General features: G+C 58.0%; 2 protein-coding genes and 1 long non-coding RNA gene across 4 annotated transcripts; 2 read left to right on the top strand and 1 right to left on the bottom strand.

Annotated features, from left to right (window-relative positions):
- Positions 1-1838: 1838 nt before the first annotated feature.
- FHL3 (four and a half LIM domains 3) lies at positions 1839-21435 on the bottom strand. 2 transcript variants are annotated; one of them, XM_020800583.3, is made up of 6 exons: positions 21292-21435; positions 3963-4142; positions 3666-3840; positions 3374-3543; positions 3048-3234; positions 1839-2942 (listed from the first exon to the last, which is right to left on the bottom strand). In XM_020800583.3, the coding sequence occupies exons 1-6, from the start codon at positions 21433-21435 to the stop codon at positions 2788-2790; spliced, it is 1011 nt and encodes a 336-aa protein (XP_020656242.3). In that variant the 3' UTR covers positions 1839-2787. The 2 variants fall into 2 exon arrangements, with proteins under 2 accessions (XP_020656242.3, XP_072835620.1); XM_072979519.2 differs by lacking the exon at positions 21292-21435 and adding an exon at positions 18782-18925.
- LOC144584276 (uncharacterized) lies at positions 18944-20474 on the top strand. Its single transcript, XR_013538414.1, has 2 exons — positions 18944-19060; positions 19962-20474. It is a non-coding gene; the product is annotated as an uncharacterized LOC144584276 (long non-coding RNA).
- An 87-nt stretch (positions 21436-21522) lies between the features above and the next one.
- UTP11 (UTP11 small subunit processome component) lies at positions 21523-27141 on the top strand. The gene is made up of 8 exons (XM_020800586.3): positions 21523-21660; positions 21914-21975; positions 22320-22422; positions 23078-23191; positions 24189-24282; positions 25217-25347; positions 26475-26585; positions 26894-27141. The coding sequence occupies exons 1-8, from the start codon at positions 21592-21594 to the stop codon at positions 26975-26977; spliced, it is 768 nt and encodes a 255-aa protein (XP_020656245.3). The 5' UTR covers positions 21523-21591; the 3' UTR covers positions 26978-27141.
- The last annotated feature ends 508 nt before the right edge of the window (positions 27142-27649 follow it).

Genomic DNA, 27649 nt, shown 5'->3' with positions numbered 1-27649 from the left:
CTCTCCTTCGTGAGCCCCCTTCCTCCCTCCCTCCCCGCCCCCGCCGGCCGGCCGGCCTGCTCGCTCGCCGTCCCTTGGAGGTCCCCCCGCGGGCACGCGCACACACGGGCACCCGCCCGCCCCCCGCCGGCCCTTGCCTTGCAGGGGAGCCTTTCTCCTCCTTGTGTGCCCCCAGGCTGCCTCTGAGGCCCTGCCAGAGGCTCACTGGGATCAACGGGGATTTGAACCCAGGGCTCCTCAGTCCTGGCCTGACGACGCGCTACCCACCACACCGCGCTGCCTTTCAGAGGGTGGGAGACCCACTCCTTCCTTCCATATACTGCTGTATTATGTCCTCCTGTTTTTTTTTTTAAGAAGCGGCCTTTCTGCCCTGAAGGGGACTCAAGAGTTCGCCCAAAGGTCGGTGGCCTGGCAAAAGTTGCCCCACCGGGTGATTTGCTTTCATGGTAATGATCGGTTTTAACTTCAGCTTCAGCGACGTCGTCTTTATTAAATACTGTACCCGGTTAACCGGACTTGAATACTGTGCTACTTTCTCAAAATCCTTTAAGCTGCCTCAGGTCGGAGGTCTCTTTGGGGACTTGAAATAAACCACGCCAAGGGGGCGGGGGGCGGCGGACACTTCTATTCATTTTCTGCTTCCAGCAAAATAAATCCAGACCACCCCACACCGAAAGGGCAGCCCCCACCCCCACCCAATGCAGCTGGCTGCGGCAGGAGGCCCCCCGGGTGCCTCCAAGGAAACTGGAGCCTGCCTGGAGGTTGGGATTTTTTTCTTTCTTTCCAAAAGAAGGGCTGAGGCGGCCTTCTGCAGGCAGTGGCTCTGCATGGAGTGGGGGGGGGGGAAGCAGCATTGCCAAAACTGTTTGCCCATGCTGTCTGGGAGGGGGGGGCTCTCCCTGGGGCAAGGTTGTTTTGCAGGCCCCCCTCAGTCTTTGGCCGTTGGGCCATCTCAGCCCACCTTCCCTTTCGGTTCCCCCCACACACACACACACACACCGCCTTCCAGCCTTGCCGCATTACCTCACTCCCTCCCCACATATAAATCAGGCAGGCAGCTCAAGTCGTGACCCACTCATTTCGGGATGGGATCCAGATGTTGCTGGCCACAGGCAGCTGGGCCATTTCCTTTTTTGGAGAAGAACGCCACTCCCGGGGGCCCAGAGGCAGCCCACGCTGGGTAGCTGCTCACTGGAGTTTATGGGGGCAGGAAAGGGGGGGGCAGAGTCTCAGCACGCACGAACACACACGCACTTACACACAAACACACACACATTATGCTCAGAACTATGAAGGGAGCTTCCCCTCCTCCCTTGGCAGGCACCAACGTTTCCCAGACAGGGCTGATGAAACACTCAGGGACAGACAGAAAAGATCTGTGAGAAAGGCAGAAAATACCCACCCACTACAGCTACAGGGAAAATAATTGCCCAAGTGAGCAGGAAAGGTGTGTGCGCAGCGAGGGGGGGGCATTGGTCCCATCCATCATCAGCTGCTGGGCCAGTCTGGATCCATTTCACATCTGGGAAGGCAGCCCCAGGAGCCCCGCCCCACCCCTTCCCCCAAAACCCTTCTTGGGCCCTACAACAGACCCCCACCCATTTGGGACACCCTCCCTGCGTTTGGGATGAGTCCTTCCATTCAACCCAGAGAGCTCCAACAGCACAGAAGGGGGGGGGGGAGGAAGAACTGGGCTGCAAAATTCAGGGCAAAGCAAACGGTTGGCCTCAGGAGGAAGGCCATTTTTCAAAGGGGGCCCAGCTCAGCCAGAAGGAAGCCTGCGCATTCCAGAGAAGGAACAGACCCTTCCTCCCACTTGTGAGTGATGAACAACCACAGCCAATTAATATGATTTATTATACAAGGCTAGAAGAGGTGGGTGGGACACACTGCCCAGACCTATACAAAGGGGGCAGCAGGACTCTCCACTCCAGCAGAGAGCTTGGCACTCAACTCCCCCTGTTCCCCACCCCACCTCAACCCCGGAAAGCATCGGAAGAACTGGCTACAGGGTTTGTCAAAAGCTGCATGCATAACACAATCTGCCAAAGGGAGAGGAGGGACTGCAGGTTCAGGAGAGAGGGGCAGCATCCGCCTGCCCACCTGGAGGAGCCCAGTCAAGAAAAAGCACCTGGCAAGCCCGCTGAGCACCTGGTGGAGCCCTGGGACTGCAGGGGGGGAGCCCCTGCCCCACACCAAAGACCCTCCCCCTCTAGATCCTTTCCAGGAGAGGATGGAGAAGGGGCAGAAAGGAGGAGCCAGCCTGTCTCTTCCGGTGCCAGGGCAGCAACAGGCAGTGGGCAGAGTCTGCCCTCCTGCCCTGCAGGATTGGGGGGAAGGGGTGCCAGGGGGCAACTTGCTAAGGGCAAGAGAGGTGGCCTGACATAAAGGGACCCTCCCCTCTTCCCAAGGCCTAGGAGTGGGATGAGTTCGGGGGGGGGAGTCCAAGCCTTGTCACTGCTATAAAGGGCACCCCTCCCCCCCAGTGGACAGGGCTCTGTCCCTCCTCCCCACGCACTACACTGGACCTCAGGGCTCCAGGGGAGAGGGAGCCTTATGAAGGGGGAGATCCTCCTGGCCATGTAGGGTACAGGGAGCCTGGGCTGGCCCCACTCACTTGGGTGGGCTGGAAAAGGTGGGCAGGCGGGCGGGCAGGCGGACGGGCGGGCAGGCAGGTGGAGGCCTTTGGAGGTCAGCAGGGGGGTGTCCTCCTGGCCCAGCTACTCCAGGAGGGTCACCTGGGCGCACAGGGCAAAAAGAGGCACGAGGGGGGGGGGGCGTCCCCTCTCAGAGACTGCTGCCAGCGCAGTCACGACACAGGATCTCATCCTTCTCAGGGATGAAGCCCTTGCCCACCAGCGAGGCAGCACAGCGGGAGCAGCTGAAGCAGTGGTGGTGCCAGTGGCGATCCTCGAAGGAGACGTATTTGCCCCCGCCGAAGCCTGGAAGAGAAAGCCGGATGGGGGGGGCAGGGGCGGGTGTGAGAGTCGGTGGAGGTGGGGTTTGGTGGGGGTGTGCCCCACGGGGGTGCCCTGCCCCTCCCTCACCTGTGATGGGCTTGGCACAGGCTCGGCACTTCTTGGCGTAGAGGTTCCCGAAGCACTGGAGGCAGAAGGGCTGCTCCTCCTGAGAGGTGAACTGCTGCCCCGCCAGGGGCGTCCGGCAGCCGGTGCAAACGAAGCACTCCCGGTGCCAGGGCTCGTCCCGGTACGTCACGCCCCCCTTGGTCAGCGACTGTAGGCACAAGAGTGGCAGGGGGGTTGCGCAAAGCCTTCCACTGACCACCCCTCCTGCCCCGCTGTATCGTCTGCAAGGCTAGCCCCCCTGCCCTGCCCAGCTCCCCTCCCTCCATCTCCATTCAGGGGGGGCTCACCTTCTTGCAGTGGGTGCAGCGGGGGGCAAACTTGCTCTCATAGCAAGGGACGCAGTAATAGTCCTTCTGGTCGGGGATGAAGGAGCGGGAGCCGATGGGCTCCTGGCAGCTGCTGCACAGGAAGCAGTGCTCATGCCAGGTCTGCCCATTGTACTCCAACTTCCGGGAGCCTGCAGGGGCCAGGGGTGGGGGGGTGGGGGGGACAAGAGATGGCGGCTGAGCATGTTGTGCAGGCGCGCCAGAGGGAGACCCTCCCCAGGCCCAGCCAGAAGGGGAGGCGGCGGCTGCGCACCTGGCATGACCACCTGCTGGCAGGCGATGCACTGGGAGGAGAACTCCCGGCAGTAGCACCCGTTGCAGAGCAGCTCCTCCCCCTGGCAGGTGAAGGGCTCGTCGGCCAGGGAGCAGTCGCACCGGAAGCAGCGGAAACAGCCCTCGTGGTAGTGCCGGTCCTCGTAGTAAAGCTCCTGGGGATGGGGTGGTGGGGGGGGTGAGAGAGTATTCAGCGTTAGTCTGAGAGGCAGCCGTCACCCAAACGGAGTGCCCCCCCCGGCCCCAGCCCCAGCCCCAGCCCCAGCCAGGGCCTTACCCGGCAATCATGCCCGATGAGTTCCTTGCACTCGTCGCAGGTGTTGGCAAAGTGGGCGTCATAGCAAGGGATACAGAAGGGCCCCTCGCCAGCCTGGATGTATTTGCGGCCGTAAAGGGACTCCTTGCAGCTGGAGCAGTCAAACCCCTCGGTGGTCATCTTGCTGCCGGCCTGGATCTCCTGCCAGGGAGAGAGAAGAGAAGACGTCAGCCCCAGCCCCGGGCAGGGATCCCCAGGAAGGGGAAGGTCCCTTGGGCCCAGCACCCGCCTGTATCGCCTGGAGGAGGAAGAGGGGGCCTGAAGTCTCCCCCTCCCTTTGGCAGGGAGTGTGTGTGTGTGTGTGTGTGTGTGTGCCAGTGATGGCCACCCCCAGGAGGAGAACACCCCCCCCACTGAATATGTGTTGCAAGTTTGCTTTGCAGGCTCTGTGAACCTGGGCCAGGACTTGGAAGGGAAACACACACACACACACAAGGCCCAGGAACACCAGCCAGACAAAATGTGCCCTCCTCCTCCTCCTCCTCCTCCTCCTCCTCTTCTCAGGGCTGTGGTCAGATGCCAGCCCACCGCCAGCCCCCACCTGGCCAGAATGAGGCACTGTGCAAGCAGGGAGAAGAGGAAGAAGGGTGGAAGGGAGGGGCCAGCTTGTCTTTGGCAGGGGGTGGGGGGCATAGGGGAGTTGGGGGGAGGCTCAGCTGGACTCCCTGCGAGGCAGGAATGTGGAGGAGGTGGGGGTGGCTATCCCTTCCTTCTTCTGGCTAGTGATGAATGGGATGAACAGGAACAAAGGCCTTGCTCAAGACACCCTGTCCCATTTCTCCCCCCCCCCACTGGCGGCCCACCCACCCCTCTTGTTCCTGCCCCACCAGCCAACAGCAAGGGGGACTCCTGGAAATCCCAACATTTCACGCCTTTCTTACAGAAGCCCTAGGGAAAGAGGGGGCCCCCCGGGGACAGGGGAAGGCCTGCCATCCCTTTCTGAACCCCCCTCTCCTCTGGACTCTTCTCTCTCTCTCTCTCTCTCTCACACACACACACACACACACACACACACACAGCGCAGCTGTGGGCCGTCCCACCACCTCTCCCCCAGAGGAGAGTATTGGTTCCTGTGAGCAAAGCCACCTGGGCAAGTTCCCCAGCGGGGAGAAGGGGGTCTGCCCCCTTTCTTGGGATGGCGTCTGCCATAGGGCAGAGGGCAGCTCCAGGCCCAGGGAGAGAGGCTGTAAGTAACCCATCACATGTGCTCCGTGTGTGTGTGGGGGGGGGGGGGGGAGATGGGGAAAGAGAAAGAAGGGAAGAGATCCATTCACTCCATGGGGGGGGGCATCACAGCTGATTACCCTCATTAGCCATGCCATGCCCCTCTTCTGCCTCTCATTCTGTCCTGCTCCATTCACCCCTAGGGCCAGTGTGCCTGCAAGCCTGCATCTTGAGCAGTGCAGTGCAGCCCCCCCCACGCGCACACACACAAGAGGCTCCACCCATAACAACTCATTGCTGAGAAAGAGCCAGGACACAAAGGCACACTGGAGAAAACACAAAATGAAAACATTGTATCACTTAACTGTTCTGTTTGGGCGTGAGCTTTCACAGATCAAACCCACTTTCTCAGACATGTGTGGATTCAGCTACTGTATAAAAAGGCTGACACTGAAATGTAACAGTCTTTAAGGTAAGACAACCTCTTTGTTTTCTATTTTTGTTTTATTGTTTTGTTTTGATTTCTGCCTGGATATGCTTGCACAGAGTAACGTAGCTCTTTTTCCGAAGGCCAGGCACCCCTCACTTCTTCCATAAGAGATTTTGCGTAAAGGGACACATGCATTTTCCAAATGCCTAGCAGAAGTGTCCAGATTTGGCAAGCGCAACAAACTTAGTCCCCTGTCTGGCTTTTCCCCTCTACCTTCTTCTCTGTCACTCCTTTGCTTCCTTGCTCATCTCTCTCTGTCCCTCCACACCAGTACTTTTTCAGCCTTTCCTTTACTGGGTTACTCCACCTGCCACCCTCCCAGGTATGGCACATATGGGCAGGAGTCCTCCTCCTCCTCCTCCTCTCTCTCTCTCTTTCATAGCATGGGGCCCTTCGGATGGAAGAGTAGCATAAAGCTGCCAGGAGACCCCAAGAAGAATCGAACTTCCCAGGCCTGCCTCTACTTTCCATTTCTAGAAACCATCTGGTATCAAGTGGCTGAAAATGGTACTTCAGGCTGCAAGCAACTTTACAAAGAAATAAAACAAGAGCATTAATCAATCCAATTCTGAAAGCAGAAGTACCCCAAGGGGCACACGGCTAGGCCTCACTGAAAGCATGTGCCACCTTCCGGGCGCCTGGGGGCAGACACACCTTCTGTGTCATTGCTATTGGTGCATCATTTTGTAACCCCAAAGAGCCCAGACAGCAATAAACAGAGTCAAATACAGTCCCTTCAAACCATTCAAATGAAAAGCAGAGCAAACCAACTTTACAACATCCTGAGATTAAGGCAACTTCAGTACTATGGAGTAAAGCTATTGAAAACTCCATTACTAGACAGTAAAGCTTTTGAAAACCCTTGAAATCACAAGGCAGTGTGAGCAAATCCAGGTTTGTGGTAATTTTCGATTTCTAAGGGAGAGTCTTCCACCACACAGGCAAACACACACACACGTATATCTCGAGAAAGCCCTGACCTGGTCCCCTACCAATTTCTGTTTCCTTGTTATCTGATCTGTTGATTGTAACCAAGTAGGTAATCTGTTTCCTTGGTGTAGAGGCATGTGACAGGTCTTCTGAAGAAGACAATTAAGTTAGGCATGGGCTCATTTAGAGATATGATATCCTGATAGCAAACCAGTTAGGCATTGACAGTGAAGAAGGAGCAGCTTTTTCCAGCACTCTAAGCACACCAGGAGCTACTGTAATTGGCACAAGATTCGATGTATGTGGCGCACGAAGCACATGCCAGGAAAAAGAAAGAAAGAAATCTAGCTGTCACCCTTTGCATCTGCTGTGGTTCACAAAGCCCAGCACCACCACACAGAGGGCATGGTAGCAACCTCACAAGGATGCAGCGACTTCAAACATTCAGCCTGAAGAGGAGGAGGCTTTGACTGGAGTGTCCAGGTTAGCCCTCTGAAGAAGCCGGAGCGACTGTTCCGTCAGACCCTTCCGGGCACAGGTACTCTTGGCCACAGTAGCCCTTGGTCTCTCCAGGAGTACTGTCCGGTCCGGAAGCTGCCAAACTGTGCCTTCTGGATGGCGCACCTCTGAGGAGCTGCATCACCTCCCACTTCCAGGCACACCTGCACTGTAAGTAAGTGAACCTCAGCTGGTTGGCTGACCCCCAGAGGACTGTCCCAGAAGGGCTTCTGCAGCCTGGCTGGCACCCTGAGGGCATCCTGCCCAGAGTTCTTTGCCTGCTGGGGCTTATCCTGTGTTCTTGTTCCCAAAGAAGAGGAGGCATCATGTACAATGCAACATTTAGGAAATGTGTCATGGTTATCTAGTGAGCACGACTTTTGACAATTGGGAAAGAAAAAGGAAGCAAAGCGCCCCTCCTCCAGCAGCGTTCTGTGGCCTCCAAGGCCTGGGCGCCTCTGCCCTGTGCAGTCCAGCACAAGCAAGCAGACACACGCAAGCCTCTTCTGTGTGCAGCTCCTCCTGATTGTGAGAGAAGCCCAGAGAGCCAAGAGAGGAAAGCAGGCCCGCAGCTCCTTTAAGCGCTTCAATGCAGGGCAATGCACCATCTCATTTCCTGAACCCCCCCCAAAAAAAGTCTTGCCAGGGGCCCACCAGGCATCTCAATGGCCTCTTCACCTGTGGGCACTACGGCCATCTTGCATTCTAGCAAGGAACCTGGGGTGGGGAGGGGAGGGGAGGGTTGGTGCCAGAGGGAGAGGCAGGCAGCAGGGCTCTCTGGCTTCCACCGAGCAGTCTCACTCCCAGGAAGAAGAAGGGAGCTCTTGTCTCCAAATTTGGTCAAAACAGTTTGCTCTTGCTGCAGCTGTGGGGGGGGGGAGGGAGATCAGGTGTCCAGGCGAGGAGGTGCTAGCCCAGCTTTTGGGCTCCCTCCCACCCAAGGCAGCTGGGCTCGGAGATCAAGAGAAGCTGCCGGGCCATTGTGTTGTCCGGGTTGGGGGCCAAACTGGATGCTCCTGCCAAGCAGGGAAACAGGCGGCGGCTTCCAAGAAGCAGGGAACAGAAAGGGGCTTGGGTTACACTCCCTAATGCTGGCCAAGAAATCTGGGCCATCTGTTGCACACGTGTGGGGGCACTCCCGCCCTTTTTTGAGAAGGGAAGGGACTCCCCCCCCACACACACAGTGGGACTTGAGAGCACTGCTTCCAGCCAGAAGGAAGCCCCAAGCACCTTTTCTTCCTCATCCATTACTGGATCGAATTTCCATCTGCACAGCGGAGATCTTCCAGACGCAGCCAGAGTTGGCTGCAGGCCATCTGGTATCAATGACGCTCCCAGCACAAGCCTCAGCCAGCTGCAAATCCGTCCCCGCCATGGCAATATCTCCCTGGGGGAACCAGAGAGCCCTCCTCGGCCAGTCCTTCTTCCAGGAAGCCCCGCAGCAGAAAAGCCAGCCCAGAATCCCAGGCTACCTTTGGGGCACTGCCAGGTGGCACGGGCAGATGCCAGCCCAGGGAGGGGACGTTCCTGAATGAGAACAAACACCCAGGCCTTTCGGACAGAGACGTCTTTGGACACAAAGACCAAAGCACGTTGGCTCTAGGACTAATTGTACTTAGAGAAGACCCTCAGAACCCAACATAATCTAAGTGAGACACAGATAAAGGCCAGCGCTTCATCCATGGGACTAGCCCCAGCACGACTGAAGGGGCAGGACACAACAGGGAAACGGGAGAGAAACATCCCATCCCTTAAGCGGGAAGCCAGACAGCCATCTCCCCCCCCCATACACACACACACACACACACTAGTCAGGGCAAAGGGAACAGGGACAGCCAGAGGCGTGGAAGAGAGGCGCTCACCCAGAGAGAGGTGAGGGCCACAATCACAGGGTGTGCAAAGGTCAGGATTTTTGTGAGGAAAGGCCAGCAAGCGGGGGGGGGGGGCAGGCAAGAGAGGCCCCTCCACAAAGCTCAGGCACCAGGAAAATGAGGCTGGGAAACCAAAGCTAGTCTGCGCATGCAGGAAAAGCCTCTGGGGCAACCCAGAGCATGCCTTGTGCTGCAACCAAGAGAGGACTTGTCCTCTGCAGCCCGCGCTCTGTGGGACTCCTGAACTTGCACCTTTCCAGTTCAGGGTTCTGGGCCAGGTGGCTTCCCTGCAGAAGGGCGTCCTCCCCTCCCCACCACCCTGCGGCCCCCTTGCAGGCTCAGGTGAAGGAGGCGTCTCTTGTGGGAGCCAGGCGGAGTGCCCCCCCCTTTCCCTGTGGCTTAGTTCACAGCCAAGGGGACACCCAGGAAGGCCTCTCCCTCAAGCCAGTCTGTCGGACAGAAAAGAAACTCCACTTCCACACAAGGAGCTCTGGGGAGGGGATGGGGGGGGGGCTTTTTCAGTCCAAAGGCCAGACGGACCCCTTAAGGGCGGCCATGGCCCTCCCTTTTAGGCCGTGCCCTTCTGAGCCAAGATGAAGCTGCTGCCCCGGAAAGGGGCCCTCCTGGATTGCTCGGAAAGGTGGGGCTGGGGCCGGTGGGCTCTCTGCAAGCCCTACTGGCCCCATCGGGAAGGGCCCCGCCCCACTCTGGGCTCTGCCAGCCCTTGGGTCTTGCCTCTTAGCCCCGCTCCAGCCGAAACAGGCACAAGAGGGATTCATGATAAGAGTTTGGAAAAGGCTGTCTGTGGCTTCTGGAGCTCTCTGGAGTCCTGTTCCTTCCCTCACCTCCTTGTGCTTTGAAGGGAGACTCTCGCCTGTCGTGACCTGCCATTTAGTCTGTTTCCTGCCTTCCCTCCCTTCTCAGGAGCAGTTGGACAATCTCCCCCATGGGAGGTCACGGCCCGTCTAGCTAGGGTGCGGGTTTAGTTCTCCCTATCTTCAGTACAACTTTCCCAATAAAAGTTTCCTTATTGGCGTTTAGCTGCCGACCACCCTCGTATCTGCTACAAAGGTAAATCATTCTTCCTCTCCCGCTTATTGTTAACACTTGCAGCAAAACATATCAACAACAGGCTCCAGGTTCGAGAACACAGAAAGGTGTGTGGATGCCCTAATGTGGCCTCGCAGAGCAAAGGCACACGTCTGGAGGGCAGCTCCAACCCAAACCTGCTGGCCAGGGGTTCAGGCCCACTGCAGCTGAGCAGCTTCTGGGGAACTGAAGCAGGAGAGCAACCCCCTCCCACCCCCAGGCAGCGGCCTCTTCACAAACAGGGAGGAGGAGGAGGAGGAAGAGGAGGAGCCTGGGCAGGACCCGCTCCCCCCTTCCTCAGTCGCTCATCCATTGCAACACAAGAAGGAACATGCTTGTTTTCCCGCATGCCAAGTAATTTGGTCACAACTTCCACAAACTGCAAAGCAACAGGCTTTCTCTCACTCACAAAAGAAGTCAAAAAGCTCCCAAGACTGGAAACAGGCAGGGGATTTTTGTTTGTTTGTTTCAGTTTCACGACTTCAAGGAAGGGCCTGGCTGTTCCTAATCCGTTCCAGACGGACACGCTTGTCCATTCCCAGGTGTTGTGTCGGGGGGGGGGGTGTACGTGCGCACATGAGCACCCCACCAGCAATGGGGAATCCTCTGCCTCTGCCTCCCCCTGCCAGCTCAGTCTTGGGCACCAGAAAGCTGGGCTGCAGCAGCAGAGGGAGCCTTCCCCGTCGGGCCCAGCCCCCTTTCCTTTGATGCTGGATGCCAACCAGAACATGGGCAGCTCTCAAACGGGAGCCAAGCTATTGTGCTTTGGCATCTGCAACCTTGGCCTTCACGGCCCCTCTGGCCCTGGCAGCAAACAGAGCAGGCAACCCTCCAACCTGAAAGGGCAGGCAAGCGTATTTCGGATTCACAGGGAGTCAAACCACCCAGATTAGGTCTGAAATTGCTAACAGAGAGCCCCCGAGTGCCAGCCCCTCCAGCAGTCTGGAAAGTGAGCGGCTGAAGGGGGAAAGAGGAGGCACCTGGACCAGGCTACCTGTGGGGTTTTGACCCCTGGCCCACCAGCTCTGCTGGCTCTCCCTCGGCTCAGGGGCTGCACTTGGACAACCAGGAAATTGTCCACTTGGAGAGCGAACACCCTGCTGCCGTGGTTCCAGCAGACACTATCTTTCAGCCCAGAAACTTCAGACCACTTTCGTTTTCCCAGTAATGGAGCATTTTTGCAGGATGAGGTAAAGGTCCATCAGCTGCCAGGTCCTGCTTGCCACAAGGAGCGTCTGAGTACAGGAACGGCAGCCGGCACCACGTATAAAAGGTCCCCAGCAGCCTACAAGAGCCAGGCAGCGGGGCAGAGGAAGAGGCCTCTGGCTGGCTCTCCCCCTCTGACCCAAATGAGGAGAGAAAGGGCCATTCCAAACTAGGGAAGGGGGCACGCTGCAAACTGCAGAGCCCCTAGTCCACCTCCGGCCAGGCATCTCACAGGGAATCCCAGCTAGGGCAGATCGGGGGCCGTGTGGACAGGCACCTGCATGCATGCCTTCATGAATAGGCACCGGCTTTCATGATGGGACCTTCAAAAACCCATGCAGCTGGGAACCAGGAAAGCAGTGCCCCTGCCTCCCAGCTGCACAGGGAGACTTTTCCCTCCAAACAGAGAGCAGGCCTGTCACAGATCCCAGGCGAAAGGGGCCTTCCCGAGACACCAAAGGGAAGGGGGCCAGAAACAGCAAGCCACCGGGGCATCACCCATCAGCAAGCTTCAACCAGCCCAGAAGGGCCAAGAGGATCCTCATCAACCCCCCCCACCCCGAGGGGCTGGAGAGAGCTTTGGGGGAGAGGGAAACCTCCCACCCTCTTGGAGCTTTGCTAGGCATGGTCAGGCAGCCACACAAATGGGGAGGGAGGGCACATCAACCTCCCAGGTCTATTTTGAGTGTCCAGACAAGGGGGAGGGCTTGATGAGGAAGGGGGGTATCCATTGAAGGTATGGGGGGTAGCAGCTGGTCACGCAGCTGCTGCAGCAAGAACAGAAGGTTGCCTCGGACATTGGGGGGGACCCCATGTAATGGGACACTGGGAGAGAGACCCCAGCTGAGGCACGCCTGATCCTGGGTGGGTATTTTTAGGGCAGGAGATGCCAAGCATTTCGCCAGGGCTGAGATCCATAGGTGGCATCTGCTGCAGAGCCCAGGAAGCCATCGTGGAGAGGGCAGTTCCCTCTGTCCCAGCTGGGGGGGGGCAGCAGCCACACCCAGAGGGAACCCCCCTCTCTTGGGGCTGCCCAGGACCCTGGAGCCGGGGAGGGGGGGCAAAAGCCCTTCTGTGCTTTTCCGGGTTGGAGGCTGCTCTTCCTTTGAGGCCCCTTTCCATCCTGTGCTGAAAAGCAGGTTCCAGAGAAGGAATTTGGGGAGGGGGGGGCAGTGCTCAGCCATACGTCTGGGCGCCTGATGCCTCAAGGACCAGCAATGTGTGGCCTCTGACCTTCCTCCCATTTAGCAATGAAAGGAAGGGTCCCCCGCCTCCTGAGTGCCTCCACCCAACCACCCACATTCTTGGGTCCCGAGAGGTTGAGGGCACCAGTACAGGATCCCCTTCCCTCTTGGCTCCCTCCCTCCGTCAGCAACCCTGACACTCCCCCGTCAGCCCTAAAGGAAAATATGCTCAGCACCCACAGGCCCGTGGGCCTTTCCTGCCTCCATGCATGGACCCCCATTTGGGCACAATCTGCAGCACTCACAGGCCACGAATGGGTCCCGCTCCACTGGGGGGGGGGAGGTTTGTCACACCAAGCCGGTCTCTGTACCAGAGACCATGGAGAAGGACCCCTAACCCCAAATGGCGCAAGAGAGGAGGCCACAGCCTGCTCTGAAGCCAGCCCAGGAAGGATTGGGACCTCAGCACAAGGCCTCCAGCCTTTTAGAGTCAGGGGGCGATGAGGCTGGGGGAGGAGAGGCAGACGAGGCCTGGGGGGGGGGGCAGAGCACAAGGCCAAGCCGCTCAAGGCCACTCACCAGCTGCCCCTCCTCACAAGGTGGTGGCCCTTTCCCCTCCGCCCAGCAGAGGCTGCCCTGGCTGCACAAGCAAGCCCGAGGTGTGTGTTTTTTGGAGGGTTGGGGGGGGGGGCGGAAGGTCCTTGCAAGTCTCAGGGCAGCTGCATCTTCACTCCCTGGGACAAATGCACCTCTTCTTCCTGCTCCTCCTCCCCAAGTGGGAAGGGTTTGTGGAGCTGGAAGGCTCGGTCTTGTCTGCTGAGAGGCGGCGGCTGCTTTCTGCTGTTTTCTGCATGCCGCTCAGGGCCCCTGGAAAAGGGGCGGCAACAGTGTCCCCCCCCCGCCCGGATGGAGGGCCAGAGGAGAGAAGCATGCCAGGCGGCTGACTGAGCCTGCCCAGGGAGGGAGAGGCTGCGGCTTCCTCTTCTGCCCAGGTTGGGGAAGTGGCAGGGACCCAGTTGGGCAGGTGCCCCAAACACGGGGCCCTTCCTGGGCATCCCACCCTCAAAGTGGCCACCGCCACGTCCTCCTGTGGTTTCCCCTCAACCCTTTTCCTTGTGGGGTCAGAGGGGGAACATGGGGGGGGCTAGTGGGGCCTCCCTACATTGCTGAAGGTCAGGCCACCAGGAGCCCAAGAGGTCCACGGAGACCCAGAGATCTCCTGCTCTGGCAAGGCAGCCCTTGTCGAGGCGGCCCAGGGTTTCCGATGTGGAGTTAACACAAGGCTTGCTCTCAGGGAGACAGCCGGCCAGCCGCTTGCCCACCCCTCTCCTCCAGTGCCTCTCCTAGGAAGCCTCCAGGCTACTTCCAGGCAGACACCCCTGCGGGGGTTGCCAGGACTGAGTCCCTCCCCCTGCGGGCCTCCCCCTCCCTCTCTTTCTCGGCTCCTGTTTGCTTTGGCAGCCAGCTTCTGCAGCTGCTGCTGGACAGGGAAGTGAGGAAACTCCAGTCCTGGAAACAATGCACAAACAAGGACGGTGGCCGGTGGCGGCAGGGGCATCTGTTCCTGGAGAGAGGCAGCAGCAGCTGCTTGGCTCAGCTGGGCACCCGTCCGATCGACAAGGGCAATGTGTGGCCAGGGCCCCAAGCCAGGCAGGGGTGCACTCCTCAGGCAGGCAGGAAGGCAGAGCAATCCGGCAGGTTGGGTTTCCTGCACCACATCCTCGAGCCATAGGAACCGGGGAGCAAGCAGCCTCCGGCAGGAGCAGAGCTCTCTGGCCCCTTTCCAGAGTGCAAGAGGGAGCCAGGCAGCCAGTGGCTTCTCCTGGGAGCGTGCCCCTGGGTCTCAGAGCAGCATGGCCACTAGGAAGAAGCCCCACTGGCCCGGCTGACGTGCAGCAGGGGGAGAAGGACCCCACCCCCCAGGGAGTGGCTCCAGTCCCCAGAGGCAGGCATCTCAAGCTCCGGACCAGGTGATGGGGGCTCTCAGAGTAATGGCCGCCTAGAGTGGTCTTATAGGCCAGATGGGCAGGGTATAAAGCAAATAAATAAATGGGAGAGGAGGAGAAAAGAGGGTGTTCGCAGAGACGGCAGAGGAGCCAAACTCTGGACCCGCACCAAGACATCTCGATGGTCCCACTGAGTTTGGACGTCCTCACTTTCCCCTAGGCATTGCCAGCTGCCCTTGGGTTCTCCCCACTCCTCCACACAAGCAAGCATTTGCAGAAGCAGCAAAATAAGTGGGGATGGGGGGGGGCGTTGCCAGCCTCAGAGTGGAGAGGCACTAGGCTGCACTTCACCTTCCTCTGAGCGCCGTCCTGCTGCTGAGAGTTTGGGCTACGGAGGACTGGCAGGGGGCAGGCCCAAGCCTCCCCTGATCAGCAACTGCAGCGCCCACCCCCAGGGCCCTGCCTGTCCCACTCCAGAGAGATCTGCAAGGGGCAATCATGGGGGATCAGAGGCACCAAAGCTTCCAAGAGCCTTAGCAAGGGCTTTCTGCCTCCCCAAAGGATGAGGCCGAGGATCCCGCTTCAGTATCTGCTGCCTGAAAGGGGAAGCCTCCTTCCCAGACAAACATATCACCAGTTCTCAGAAGAGAGCACAGAAGGAATGGCTGCCAGACACCACCAGGTTAGGCCCTCTGTGCCAGGCGTACTTGACTCTTCTAGCAGCAGCAGCAGCAGCAGCAGCAGGAGAGTCACCTGGCAGAGCGCCTAAGCGGCATCGGCACATCGAGGCTGGCACCCTCCCAGAGAGATTAGCATTATCTGCCAGAGATTCCTTTCTGCCATGCTGTCTGAGCACAAGGAGGCCGGGCTGCAACATGAAGGCTAGTGGTGCAACCGGAGCCTCTGTTTTCCTTCCAGTGTGCCAAAAGGGGAAGGCACGCCTCCCGCACGTAGTAGAGGCATGGCGGCTGTGGAACTTCACAGAAAGTCCAGATCTGGGGAGGGCCCATGTGCAGCAAGCTACAATGGCACAGCCTTCCTTCCACACCTCTGGCAGTCAGCAGAGCACACCACGGCCGCCACTTGCATGAGCCTGTGGGCGGGGAACGTCTGAGCTGGCATCACCTGGCTTGTCACCCAGTTCCTGCCCAAACTGACCAGCCCCAAACACTCACAGCTGCTGCCACTACAGACAAGCCAAGGACAAAGTTTCCTGAGCCAGGAGGCAGACAGAGGTGGTGGTTCTGGGCCTCGTTTAATCAGAGTGGTGGGGAGAGCAGAAGGACCTCAGCCAGTGAATCCTTCTCCCCAGCTTCTCCTGCTGCAAAGCAGGCGGCTCTCTGGCCCTGGGCAGGAAAGGCAATGGAGAGCAAGCAAGCCAAAGAGAAAGGAAAGAAAGGGAGGGAGGGAGGGAAAAGAAGAGGCCGGAAGCACACCTGACCGATTCCAGGGCAAGGGCTGCCACAGAGGAAGAAGCCTGGCATTGGGGGGGTGTGTGTGTGCAGGAGTGGGAGGGCCGAGGCGAGTGCACTGAGGGAGGAGGGAAGTTGCCTAGGCTGGGAGACAAAGAGGTTGGGGCGGAGAGACTCTTGCTCCCCAACAGAATCTGGTGGCCTGTATGGGGATTGAACTGGAGCTGCTGGAGGCTCCTAGGAGGAGGCAAAAGGCAGCTGGTTTACCCAGAAGAAACCTTAAACCAGGAGCAAAAGACAAAGGAGGAGAGCAGCTTACAGGAAGAGGGCTGAGCAAGCGGAAAGAATGAAGCCTTTGCAGGGTGGAAACGAGGGACAAATTCGGTGCACCAGGAGTATGGGACAAAATGCCCCTGCCCTAATAGATGTGCAGAAGAGAAGAAATATAAAATGAAGAATGTTGTTCAGCCAACAGTGGGTGTAAAATGGGAAGGCTGCGTCATGAACACACACACCCCAGCCTCAAGTCCCAAGCCTGAGCTTGTCCTTCGCCTGAAGAGAACTGAGCTGAGGAAGGGCCCTTTCTTCAGCCACTGGCCAAGAAGGCCAAGATAGCGGGGGGGGGGCACATTTGCACAGGCCCAGAGCCCTCACCCCCACCCTCTCCTTAAAGACCGCAATTCAATTTGGGACTACTGGCTACAAGCAGGGAGCTTCTTTCCCTCTCCTGTCGATTGCACTCCCTCCCACCCACCCTGTGACTCAGGACAGAAAAGCGGCAGGATGACACACCCAGGAAATGGGCCTGTCCTCCCCACCACCACCACACACACCACCCCAGCACCTTTAGAGGTTCCGGAGACAGCATGAGCTCAAGGTGACTCATCACAGCAAGGCTGAGGAAACCTCCAGCACCCACCACCGCAGCCGCCAACATGACCCAACTAGCCATTGCTGGGGAGCCCAGTTGGGGGGGGGGCTTCAGCCCACTGGGAAGACCAAGGGAAGACTTGGAACTGATTTTACACTTTGCAGGGCACTCACTGAGCAGGGAACATGAGGAAAGGAAGCCCCCCCTCCCATCTGTCCAGAGAGCCCGAAAGGTGGGTGTTTTGCTAGATTATAGCACAAATTGCTATTAAGGAAAATCAACGCCTAAATCCCATTTGCCAGCTCACACCCCCTGCCCCCCATTTACACCTTTTGCATCAGTCATGGAGTGCATGTTAAGCTGCATCACCCTTCTATTGGTTTAATACGTCTGCTCTAATGGGGCCTTCCAGTCGCGAGTAGGTCTAAGTTCATGAACTGGTATCTTGCGTTGCTGCACCCCGTTTTCCCTTCAGTTAGCCACGGGTTTTCTCTCGGCTGGCCTATGGCAATGGAGTCTGCAGACTGCCCTGGCCTCTGTCCGGAGAGTGTCGGCCAACAAGAGTTGCTTTGGAAGACAAATAGGGCTTGGTTAATAGTTGGGGGGGGAACACCCACTCAGGAGGGGAGGACAGTTTCATAGCTGTAAAAGGGGGTCTGGGTTTTGCAGAGGCCCCCCAGAGTCTTGCTTCCTTTAACAGGAATTAAACCACCCAATATTCCTGTTTAGGATTTCCACTGTGGTGTCGTGGGCAGAGAGTGCGGGACGAGGGCTCTCTCAAAGAGGGTTGGAATCCCCTCTCCGCCATGGCGGACTGAAACGGGTCAAACCACTCCAACATCTCACTTACCTTGACAGCGGCCCTATTAGGGTCGCTGTAAGTCGGTTGGGCTTGATTGAACACCTACTCCTACTCCCCCCCCCAATTGAGCGTTGTTTCCGTCGGTGGGGCGATTCTGCAGGCCCCCACCCGCAGCCCAAGTCTGTCTACGTTCGGTTCCCAGCCCTGCCTGGGCGCTGGAGCCATGGAGGGGTGGGGGGCGCGATTGGGACAGCTACCAACCCCCAAGTTCCAGCAGTGCTCGGAGAAGGAGAGGAGGCGGCGATCTCAGCCCAGCGAGAAGCATCCGTCCCCTTTCAGGGCTGAGCTGGCGACTCTTTCCGCCCCGCAAATGGGACATGCACTCGAACAAAGAAGAGTGGCGGCGGCGGCGGCGGCGGGGGAGGGATGGGGAGCGGGGAACGTGTGCTCCCAAAGGAGTTCGGGGCCGGGGGCCACGGAGGCTCCCGTCACACTCGCCGGCTGCCGGGCCATATTTCGGGGGAGCGGGTGCCTGCCCGCTTCAAGCCGGGGCAGCCCAAGCAAGCTCAAGCTTTCTGCCGCCCTGCTCGCCGCCCCCCCCCCCCGGCGGCCCACCCTCATCCCAGTTCCTGCTGCCCCAGAAACACTCTCTTCACCGTCCCCGCGCTCACTTCGTTTGCTCTCTCCGGAACTTTTCGCGGAAGGCTCGGAGCCCTTCCTACCCGTCCGCCCCCCCCCCGCCTGCCCGGCGAGGGACCCCGGCCTCTCTTCCTGCCCCAGCCCGGCCATGTTGCTCTCCAGAGCTCCCACGTAGGCACACGGGGCCCGGGCGGAGGGGGGGGGACAGGACCCCTAGCCCGCGGCCCGCAACTCCCCGTCCTCCTCCCATCGAACTCCTCGGAAGGCGAGTTCCTTCCCCGTCTCCCGGGCGTGAGAAAAGGAGGGGCGCTCCTTGGGGCGTTTGCACAGCCCCCGCCCGGAGACGGCGCCCCCCCCGACTCTCGAGACCCGAAGTGCGGTTCCCGCCTCCCTTCTCCCCGGGAGGATCCTGCTTCTGTTCCCCGAACAGCCCGGTCTTCGCTCCTCAGCCCTCGGGAACTAGGGGCGCCTTCGCCGACGGGGCGGGGAGAGAAAGGCTCAAGACCTGCTCGCCCTCCCGGGCAGGGTGGCCGCCGCCCTGTCGCGCCCACCTGTCCCCCCCCCCCGGCGGCAGAAGAGGCACGGGAGAGTCCGGGGGAAGAAAGGAGGGCGTCTGAGCAGGACCCCCGCCCGCCCACCCACCTCCCGGCCAAGTCCCGGGGGCGCCGCCGCTCTCACCTCCGGCTACCAACTCCGCTCCTGCGCCCCTGCCCGCGGAGGCTCCGCCGCGCTCCGCTCTCGGCCGTGCTCCCCGCAGCTGCCCGGAGCAGAGCAGCCGCGCCCCTTCCCCGGCAGCCGCCCCCCCCCCGGCTCCCCTCCCGAGGGCGGAGCTGCTCCCCCGGAGGAGGAGGCGGCGGGGGCGGGGCGTGTCCTGGACCTTGATCGCCGGGGCTTGAAATTCCCGCAGCTCTCACCCTGAAATCTATACAAGGCAGCAAAAAAAGGGCTCATGGATCTGTAAGTGCCTTTAAAATATTTACAATATCCTTGAGGCAACAGGAGAAGGAAGGGGTAGACATCGAGGGAAGAAACAATCACGTTTTGGAGAGAAAGTGGACTGAATGAAACTTAAAATATTATTAATGCTATCCCTGAGGGTGATCGTTTTATGTACTGTATATGTAAGTGTACTTCAGGTTTATGTTGTGTAGATTGGATGTTTGTTTAATAAAATAAAATATTTTTTTTTAAAAAAACGGGTGGACTATGAAAGCAATCTTAAAAACAAAAACAATCAGCGGCAGCTGATGTGTGAGGAGGAAGAACTACCCCCTCCCCAGTGGGGAATCCTGCGGGAGGGGAGAGTCCCACCTTGGCTAGCCAAGAGAAACTTTTTAAACTGCTTATTAATAGACTGACTGTTTGTAAAAGGACCAGTCAAACTTTTATATCTCTTAGTTGGGGGGGGGAGGGAGGGGGAGCTGGATTTCGCTTTTAAAGAAAATAAGAACGAAAGAAAGAACCTAAAAATCTAAGAAATAATTTAAGTATTTAGCATCCTGAATTAGGGACTGGGGGAGTGAAAAATAAACCTTCATTAGGATTCACTTTAGGCTGCAACATATCCAGACACGGAGAAACAATTCCTTAACCTTTGAATATACAGTATAGGACAGTTAGTAGGCTCCATCTGCTCCACTATGCTGGAGGTGTAAGAAAGGGAAGAGGATGTATAGACATATGTGGTGGTCATGTGATCTAAGAAAGCAAGAATGGAAGCAAATTTTTAAAGAAATGAGGGAAATAACTGGATTAAATAGTCAATGTCCCAGTCAATGGCTTTATTGAATTTGGTTAAGAACGGTCAATTGTTGAAAGAAAATAGGGATTTAATAGTAATAATGTTTACAGCAGCAAGGTTAATTTTTGCAAAAAAACTGGAAAAATGATAACCAACTCAATTTAGAAGAATTGTATAGAGCAGTGGTCCCCAGCCTTGGGCCTCCAGATGTTCCTAGACTTCAGCTCCCAGAAATCCTGGCCAGCAGAGGTGGTGGTGAAGGTTTCTGGGAGCTGTAGTCCAAGAACATCTGGAGGCCAAAGGTTGGGGACCACTGGTATAGAGAACTATGGGATATGGCAATTAATGATAAACTGACGTGGGATATGAAAATAATAAGAGGCCTATCAAAATAATGATTATAATATGGAGTGTATTCTTGGAATATGTATTTCGGAGAGGGAAGGGGTATACACTGAGAGAAGAAACAATTAAGTTTGAGAGAAAATGGACTGAGTGAAATTTAAAGTATTATTAATGCTAGCCCTGAGGGTGATGGTGGCACTGATGGAATAAGTAATTGTATTTTACTGTGATGTTAGGTTTATGTTGTTTATGTTGGTTGGTTTAATAAAAAAAATTTTAAAAGAAGTCTGATATTTTTTATGAAACAGATGTATATTGGGTTACTTCTTTATATGTATTGTTTGTTTGCTGACTATTTTTTCCCCGTTCACCTTCGCTGTTCATTGAGTATTTTACATGGCTGTGGATACTCTGGTGGTCCTTTCTTTTCGAGCCAACAATTCTCAGCATTTATCTGAAATATCTTTAACAGCAAATAATCCAACAGGCAGACACCCTACCAGGGCCCCCAACAACAACCACAACCACAGCATCCACGCTGATGCTATTCCTGCCACATATTTTCTTCCCGGGACTGGGGAGGGGGCTCTTATCTGCTTTTACTGTATAATGATAAATGACGGCACACCTTCTTTCCAGCTCAAACAGGGGCTTCTCCTTTTTATTTTTTATTTTTTTCTGTGTCTTGCTTCTGAGTCCCACCGTGACCGCCCCCCCCCCGAACCCGCCGGGGGACTTGCACAAACGCCAAGACGGGCGCCTTCTTCGGAGCGCGGAGGGACGACCTGCGGTGGGAAACCACGCCTGCCCCGAAAGCCTTACCGGGAGGTGGAGGCGAGAAGCCCTTCCCCTTCCCCTTCCCCTTCCCCCTCCCTCTGTGCCTGGGAAGGCGGGGGCTGCTTAGACGGGGGGGGGGGGAGTCCCGGACCACCACCACCTCCCTCCCCGCGGATCCCGGCGCGAGGTCCCGCGGGCGCAGCCGACAAGAACCGGGGCCGCCGCCGCCGCCGCCGCCGGGGGGGGAGGACTTGGGAAGGGGGGGCGGTTCCGGTCCTCGGCGGCCTTTGGGGCGGCCTCTCCTCTCTCGCTCCCCTTGGCCTACCTTGCAGGGGGACCGGGAGCCCAGGGCTGGCAGGAAGGGGCAGCGAGAGAGACGCCCACGCGGGACCGGGCTCGCCGGCGCTTCCGGGAGAGAGGAGGAGGAGGAAGGCGGCGGCGGCTCGGGGACCGCACTGCGCCTGCGCATCGCAGGGCGAGTTCGGAGGCAAGCGCGTCTCCTCCAACCGCCCGCCGGAAGTGTAGGAGGCGCGAGGGGGCGGGGCCGGAAGTGCCGGTCACGTGCAGCAGGGGCGGAACCTTCCTCCTTCCTCTCCCCTGGAAGGCGGCGGCGGTCGCTCGCAGGATGGCGGCGGCGGCGGCGTTCAAGAAGGCGGCCAAGGCCGGGCAGCGCGCGCATCGGGAGCGCGCCCAGGTGGGGCGGGGGTCCGGCGGCTTCCCCTTCCTTCCCTCGCCGGGAAAGGGGGCGGAAGAGCCGTGGGGGGTCGGGGTGGTGGTGGTGGTGGGGGTCTTTCGCCACCCACCCAGGCAGGGGCGGCCTTCCGGACAGGGGTGCGGGCGCGGGTGCGGGCGGGATTTTTTTCGGGGCGGGGCCCTCCTTTTTCGGGGTCCCCGGTCGCGCCTCCGCTCCTGACGGGCCCGCCGGCCCTCCCTCTCTCCCTTTGCAGCCGGGCTCTCGGAAGCGCCTCGGCCTCCTCGAGAAAAAGAAGGACTACAAGCTCCGAGCCAAGTGAGTGGAAACCCACCCGGATCCCCTTCCCTCCCCTTCCCTCACTGCCGGAGGGAGAGAAAAAGATTCCAGCCTGGGGGGGGGGGGAAGAGAGGGGGTCCTGGGAGGAACTCGCTTGCCTGTCGCTCCCGGGAGGGGCCGCAGCAGCCTCCCTCCCTGCCTGCCTGCCTGCCTGCCTGCCTGCCTGCCTGCGGAAAGCCGGGGGGGGGGTCTTTAGAGGGCCAGCAGACGTGGCCAGGGAGGGTCTCTCCGTGCCAGCCCTGTGCCTTGCCCCCCCCCCGCCCTGCCCCCTCCCCCCGGAGCAGCAGCAGCACCGCCACCCTCTCGCCTGGTTTGCCTTCCAGTGACTACCACAAGAAGCAGAAGGCGCTCCAGGCGCTTCGCCGGAAGGCTCAGGAGAAGAACCCGGACGAGTTCTATTTCAGGATGACCCGGGTGCAGCTGCAGGTGAGCCTCGGAGAGGAGGGGCCGCTCCCGGGCTGTATCCCTGGCGGGTCAGCAGCTTTGGCCTTTTGGTAGTCTGGGCAGCAACTGGATCGGATGATGCGCCTGCCTCTGGGCAGCCCTGGAGAATGGCCTCAGGGCGATTATCTGGCAAAGCCCTCTCTAGCATCGTGCTTCTGGTGTGTTTACAGCAGCAAGGAAGTGAACTGGCCTTCCTGTGTAAGAGAATGCAGGCCTGTTTGATTTAGATGCACAAAGCTGTTGGCACAAGCTTTCGGTTCCGGTGGGATTCCAGAAGCCTGACAAGACGGCGCTTTGGCAGCCATTCTTTTGCCCGGTCAGGCCAGGTGCTTTCACTTGGCATCGTGGGGCCGCCAGCCTGGGGAGGCAGGATGGGATGAGATCTTCTGCCATCCTTTTCAGACTGTGGTGGCTGTGGGGAGGGTGAGTCTTCCCTCTGCCCCATAAGTGCTTGAATTAAGTAGCCAGAGTTGTAGCTCACATTTGGGGACCATTTGTAGGTCTTCTGTCCAGAAGGGTCCCATGGGAGGTGGCTGGCTTGTCCTGTCCGCTGTCCTTGTGAGCCAGAGGGGCCCTTCTTGAGGCCCCTTCCCCTTGGTCTCCTTGAAGCTCATTCCATGCATTTGGTTGCTCGTAGGATGGCGTGCATGTCATTAAGCAGCCAGAAGAGGAAACCACCTTGGAGCAGCAGAAGCTGATGAGGACCCAGGATCTGAAATACATTGAAATGAAGCGTGTGGCTGAAGCCAAGGTCAGGGTCCATCCACCTGTCATCTTTTTCTCCTGAGGGTTTCCCTGGAGCTGGTGAAGGTCTGCAGTCTCAATGATGCTTGTCATCCCCCCTCCTCCAGGCACCTTCTGCTGCCGCCGCTGCCCAGGTGCCAAGAGAAATGACAGGGATCAGTGGGTGGGTGCCTGAATCTCTGCGGGCTGCCCCATCCCAGGTTCCGTCTTCACCCTGGGACCCCTCCCCTCCCCCCTTTTTTAATCTCTCCATGAAGAGTCCTGGAGGATTTGCCTGCTCTTCTGTCATTTCTGGGATGGTTTTATCAAGGTAACACATGGGGGGGGGGGGGAGATTGCTCAGTGCAGTCAGAACAGACTAACTGGGCAGGGGAGGTGTCAACCTTTTCCTCTCACCCGCTGTCTCTTTTTTCAATGTTCTTACTGGTTGTGGACAATAACGGAGACCGTTGTTGTTGTTGTTGCCCTCAGAGTCAAGCATGTGGTTCTCCCCAGGGCAGTCTCCAGTTGAGAGGGTTGGGGGGGGGAGGCATGAAGGAAAGGCACGTGAGGAGTGATGGGCCGCACAGCTATGGAGCACCCAAGGATGGTGGCTCACGAGGAGGTTTGTTAAGCCTTCTTAAACACCGCCTCCTGTAACTTGGGCAGGAGGGTGTGTGGAAGGGCTGCAGCAAACTGTCGCTAAGTAAGGCCTGTGGTGTGTCCAACATGTGCCTGATGATTTGCTCTCGTCTTGCTTATGATCAGAGGGACGGAGGCTCTGTGCCGGGGGGGGGTGTCTGTGTGGCCTCAAGCAGGCGCTCTCGTCCTAGATAGGGCCGAGGGTTGCTTCGTGGGGCATCTGACCTCTGCTTACAAAGGAAAAGCCTTCAGCACAGGATGACTGCCCCTGAAAAGGGGGCCCAGGATGGGCAGAGTGCCAGAGAAGGGTGGGTGGTGTGATTCTGTGGCTTCCAGGCAAAGCTGGGAGAGGACTGACATTTAATGGCTTCCGTTTGTCTCAGAAAATTGAAAGGCTGAAGTCAGAGCTCCACCTGCTGGAAGCAGAAGGAAAACAAGCAAACAAGCACACCTTCTTTTTCGACACCAAAGAGGAAGGTAAAGGGAATCCTGCCTTTTTTGTGGGGCCCGGTGGGGGGAACCGTTCAGCGCCCTGTGCTTCACCTCTTATCTCGTTGGTTCCCATCTTTTTCCTTGCCCTGAAGAAAGGGGTTGGGGGTTGGGAGCAGGGTAGCTGGTGGAGTTGGATGGGGATGGATTGGAGCGGAGGAAAGCAGCCAAGCAGCCTTTTTACTTTGTCTTTTGCACGTTTGTTAAATTCTTGACACAAAACCGCCTGTCAGATTCCTGAGCTGCTTTTGCCAAATGTGAGGCTGCAGGAAGGAGGGCAAGGGCCGCATCTAGTCTGCCAAGGAGCCAGGCCCCTCAGGTTTTGTCTCCTGCCCAGCTGCCATCCAGCCTCACTGTGGGCTCAGCCTGCCAAGATTGCCTCTGCTCTTTCTGAGCTGATTTTGCTCAGGCTGGTTGTGGAAAGAAGGCCGGTCTTGCCCAACAGCACGACAGCTTATTTGGACCTTTTAAAAAGAGTTTTGCTTACTGCTTCCACCAGAAAGGATCTCAGAGGGATTTTCATGGGTTGGTGGCAAGATGATTTTCACTTTCAGGCTTATATATGAAGAGAGAGGGTTGCAAGAGGAGCCCCAGTTAATTTAGCAAAACGTTTGAGATAGACGTTGATTCAGAGCCTGGAGATCTGGTAGTGGCCTTTTCCTGGGGGACAGCTATGGAGGGAGAGAGACACAGAAAGCTGTGGGGTGGCCCTGTGTTTCTCCTCTTCCTTCCCTCCCTGGTAGCTTCTTATATCCCTCTGAGGCGTTCCATGCCGGTGCTGCCCTGTTTTTGCTTCCTTTCCTCCTCATCCCTGAAACACTCTAATTAAGAGAGCAGGAACTGTCTTCCTTGAAGGGACTTCCCAGCTGAGGAAAACTGGGTCCCCAGAAGCCTTTCAGCCAAGGCACCTTTCCTTTTCCAGTGCGCACATTTGACCTCGCCACCCAGTTGAATACAGCGCCAGAACTGGTCAGCCGGGTGTACAATCGCCCAACCCTTGAAACCCTCAGGAAAGAAGCCCTTCAGGGGACCACCACCCCGGCTCACTTGCAGGTCTGTGTGGCTCCTGTGTTGCGGGTTGTGCCTAGCGGCTTTCTCTGGAGCAGCCAAAGGGAGGGCCTCTGGACCACAGTGGAGCGTTCACCCGGAGCTCTGCTGGGGAGAAGGGAGTGCTTCATGTTGCAGAGACCAGGGAAGCCTCTGGAGGGGCCCTGCCAAGCTCCCCAGCCTCTGAGGGGGGGGGGGGTTGAGGGCATTGGGCCTTTGCAGTGGCGCTGCCAGTAATATTTCCAGCTCTGAGGGGGTTGTGGGCTGAGGGTGGCCGGTGGGGCCCTCGCCTGACCCAGCGCCTCGTCCTTTGGTTGGCCTTCCTTGCCCTGTTCCCTGTCTGGCTGTGGAAGGAGGGGAGGGGAGGGGAGGTAGAACACCGTCGGCACCAGGCAGTGTTGTGCAACGTGGTGGGAGATGCGAAGGAATGTGGCAGCAGCCCAGAGATGCAGAGGTGGAGATGGGAGATAGGGCTACACCCTCCTGCCGGAGTCCCAGAGCGAGTTCAGGCTAGCGGGGCTGAGTCACTGTCTTCTTCTTCTTTGGGTGGGACAGGTCGGGATCCGTCTGCTGGTTTGCTGGTGCTAATTAGCTCACACCTGCCCCTGTCATACGGCCTGGTTCCCAGTTGTGTGGGGGCAGGTAGCTTGGGGCTGGGGTGCCATGGGAACTGGCAGCCGGCTTCCTTGTGCTGGCACCGAGCCAGGCCTCAGAGAGAGCACACCTTTCCCCCCCACACACACACATATATTCTGATGGAGAGCAGGGCCCTCTCATGTTTCCAGATCATGCGCAGATAAGATTCAGACCATATTCCCACGCATTCGCACACCTCCAGGGCAGCAGAAAGCTATCTGGGGAACCTTGGGAGGGAACCCCTTTCAGACATCCCCTCCATGCATTAGGGGAGGATTTACCCCTTCCCTTCCCTTGGAGGACCTGGCAGCAGGAACGACCTTCCTGGGGTGCTGGACACAGCAGGGTGGGGGCCAAGGAAGGCCCTGCTTTGGGGAGGCTGCGTGGGAAGAGGAAACCCCATTAAGGACAGCTGGAAGGGTGAGGCAGACTCTTGGGGTTCCCTCTTTGCCTGCAGTGGAAGAACCAACCCTTTCCCTTCCTTCTTCTTCCTCTAGAAACTGGCCCGGCAGAGGAAGGCACAGTACAACCTGCTGAAACAGCGCATTGAGCGGGAGCGGAAGATGTTTGTCATTGCCCAGAAGCTTCAGACCCGGAAGGATCTCTTGGTAAGGGGACTGGGCTTGGCCTTCCCTGGCTGGCTCTTCCTCAAGGTTCGATCCTCTGCCCCATGGCTGCGCTCGGCAGCTCAGGCCTGTCTTATTGGGCACAACCCATGGGGATGAGCCATGGGCCTCTTGTACATGTTGAGGTGGGAGGGGGAGAGTCAGGTCTTGCAGTTGGTGTAGTGCCAGCTGGGGGTCCTCCTTTGTCCCTGGACCAACTGCTGAGGCCAGAGCCTCGCCCCTCTGTCTGAGCTGCCTGAAAGATGCGGGGCATTAAAGGTGAGTTTCATTTTTTTATTTTTTTTTTTCAGGACAAGGCTCAGAAGGTGAAGGTGAAAAAGGAAACAGTAAACCAGCCAGCAGTTTACAAATTCCAGTTCAAGCGTAAACGTTGATTGTTCGATGACTCTGGGGCTTGGGGTTGGCACAGGAGGTGCCATACCTGTGTGCCTGATGAAGAAGGCGCTATGGCTGCGCTGCTGGGCAACGTGGCCATTGATTTTCCCTGCTTCTTTTTTAGAATAAACCTCAGACAGTGTTTTTCAAACCTAGGAGAAAACCTTTGGCTTGAGATTGTGAGAGAGGGGCTGACCCAGGCCTGGCATGCTGGAGCTCTCCGTGAGTGGCATCTTCATGCTGGCCTGCCCTATGCCTACTGGTGCCAGTAGGAGGTCTCTCTGCGGCAGTTCCCTTCACAGCTGAGCTGTTCTAGCACTTGGGAGAGGGTTTTTTTGGGGGGGGGGCAAGTAGGAGGAGAGAATCTGGTGGTGATGGGAAATGTGTGGCTGTGCAGATGTGGCTGGACTCCTCATCCTGCCAGCCCCAGATTGTGGCCTGGGCAGAAGGCTTAGGAACTCCAGCCCTCAGTTATAGGCGGCAGCAGCAGCAGCAGCAGCACAGCTGCTGGCCCTTGCGTTGTATAGCCAGGGCTTGGTGCCCTCAGGAGAGAGAGCAGGGGCCGTGTCACCAGATAAGGGGCCGAACTGGTGTTGCCATGTAAAGGACAGCTTTCATTGAGGTCTCAGCTGGCTGCTGTGCTCGAGCCACTAGGCAAGCGGCCGCCTGTC

The sequence above is a fragment of the Pogona vitticeps genome, chromosome 9 (assembly GCF_051106095.1).
Source record: "Pogona vitticeps strain Pit_001003342236 chromosome 9, PviZW2.1, whole genome shotgun sequence".
Lineage (NCBI taxonomy): Eukaryota > Metazoa > Chordata > Lepidosauria > Squamata > Agamidae > Pogona > Pogona vitticeps.
The sequence above is the reverse complement of the archived record's forward strand: the minus strand, read 5'-3'. Positions and strand labels throughout refer to the sequence as shown.

Bases quoted from the DNA above. Each gene is read 5' to 3' on its own strand.
- FHL3 (XM_020800583.3), bottom strand. From the start codon at position 21,435: ATGCGCAGGCGCAGTGCGGTCCCCGAGCCGCCGCCGCCTTCCTCCTCC. The intron at 3,841-3,962 runs GTAAGGCCCTGG...CCCCATCCCCAG, and splicing joins TCATCGGGCATGATTGCCGG to GAGCTTTACTACGAGGACCG. The intron at 3,235-3,373 runs GTGAGCCCCCCC...TTGTGCCTACAG, and splicing joins GCTGCACCCACTGCAAGAAG to TCGCTGACCAAGGGGGGCGT.
- UTP11 (XM_020800586.3), top strand. From the start codon at position 21,592: ATGGCGGCGGCGGCGGCGTTCAAGAAGGCGGCCAAGGCCGGGCAGCGC. The intron at 22,423-23,077 runs GTGAGCCTCGGA...GGTTGCTCGTAG, and splicing joins TGACCCGGGTGCAGCTGCAG to GATGGCGTGCATGTCATTAA. The intron at 24,283-25,216 runs GTAAAGGGAATC...TTCCTTTTCCAG, and splicing joins TTTCGACACCAAAGAGGAAG to TGCGCACATTTGACCTCGCC.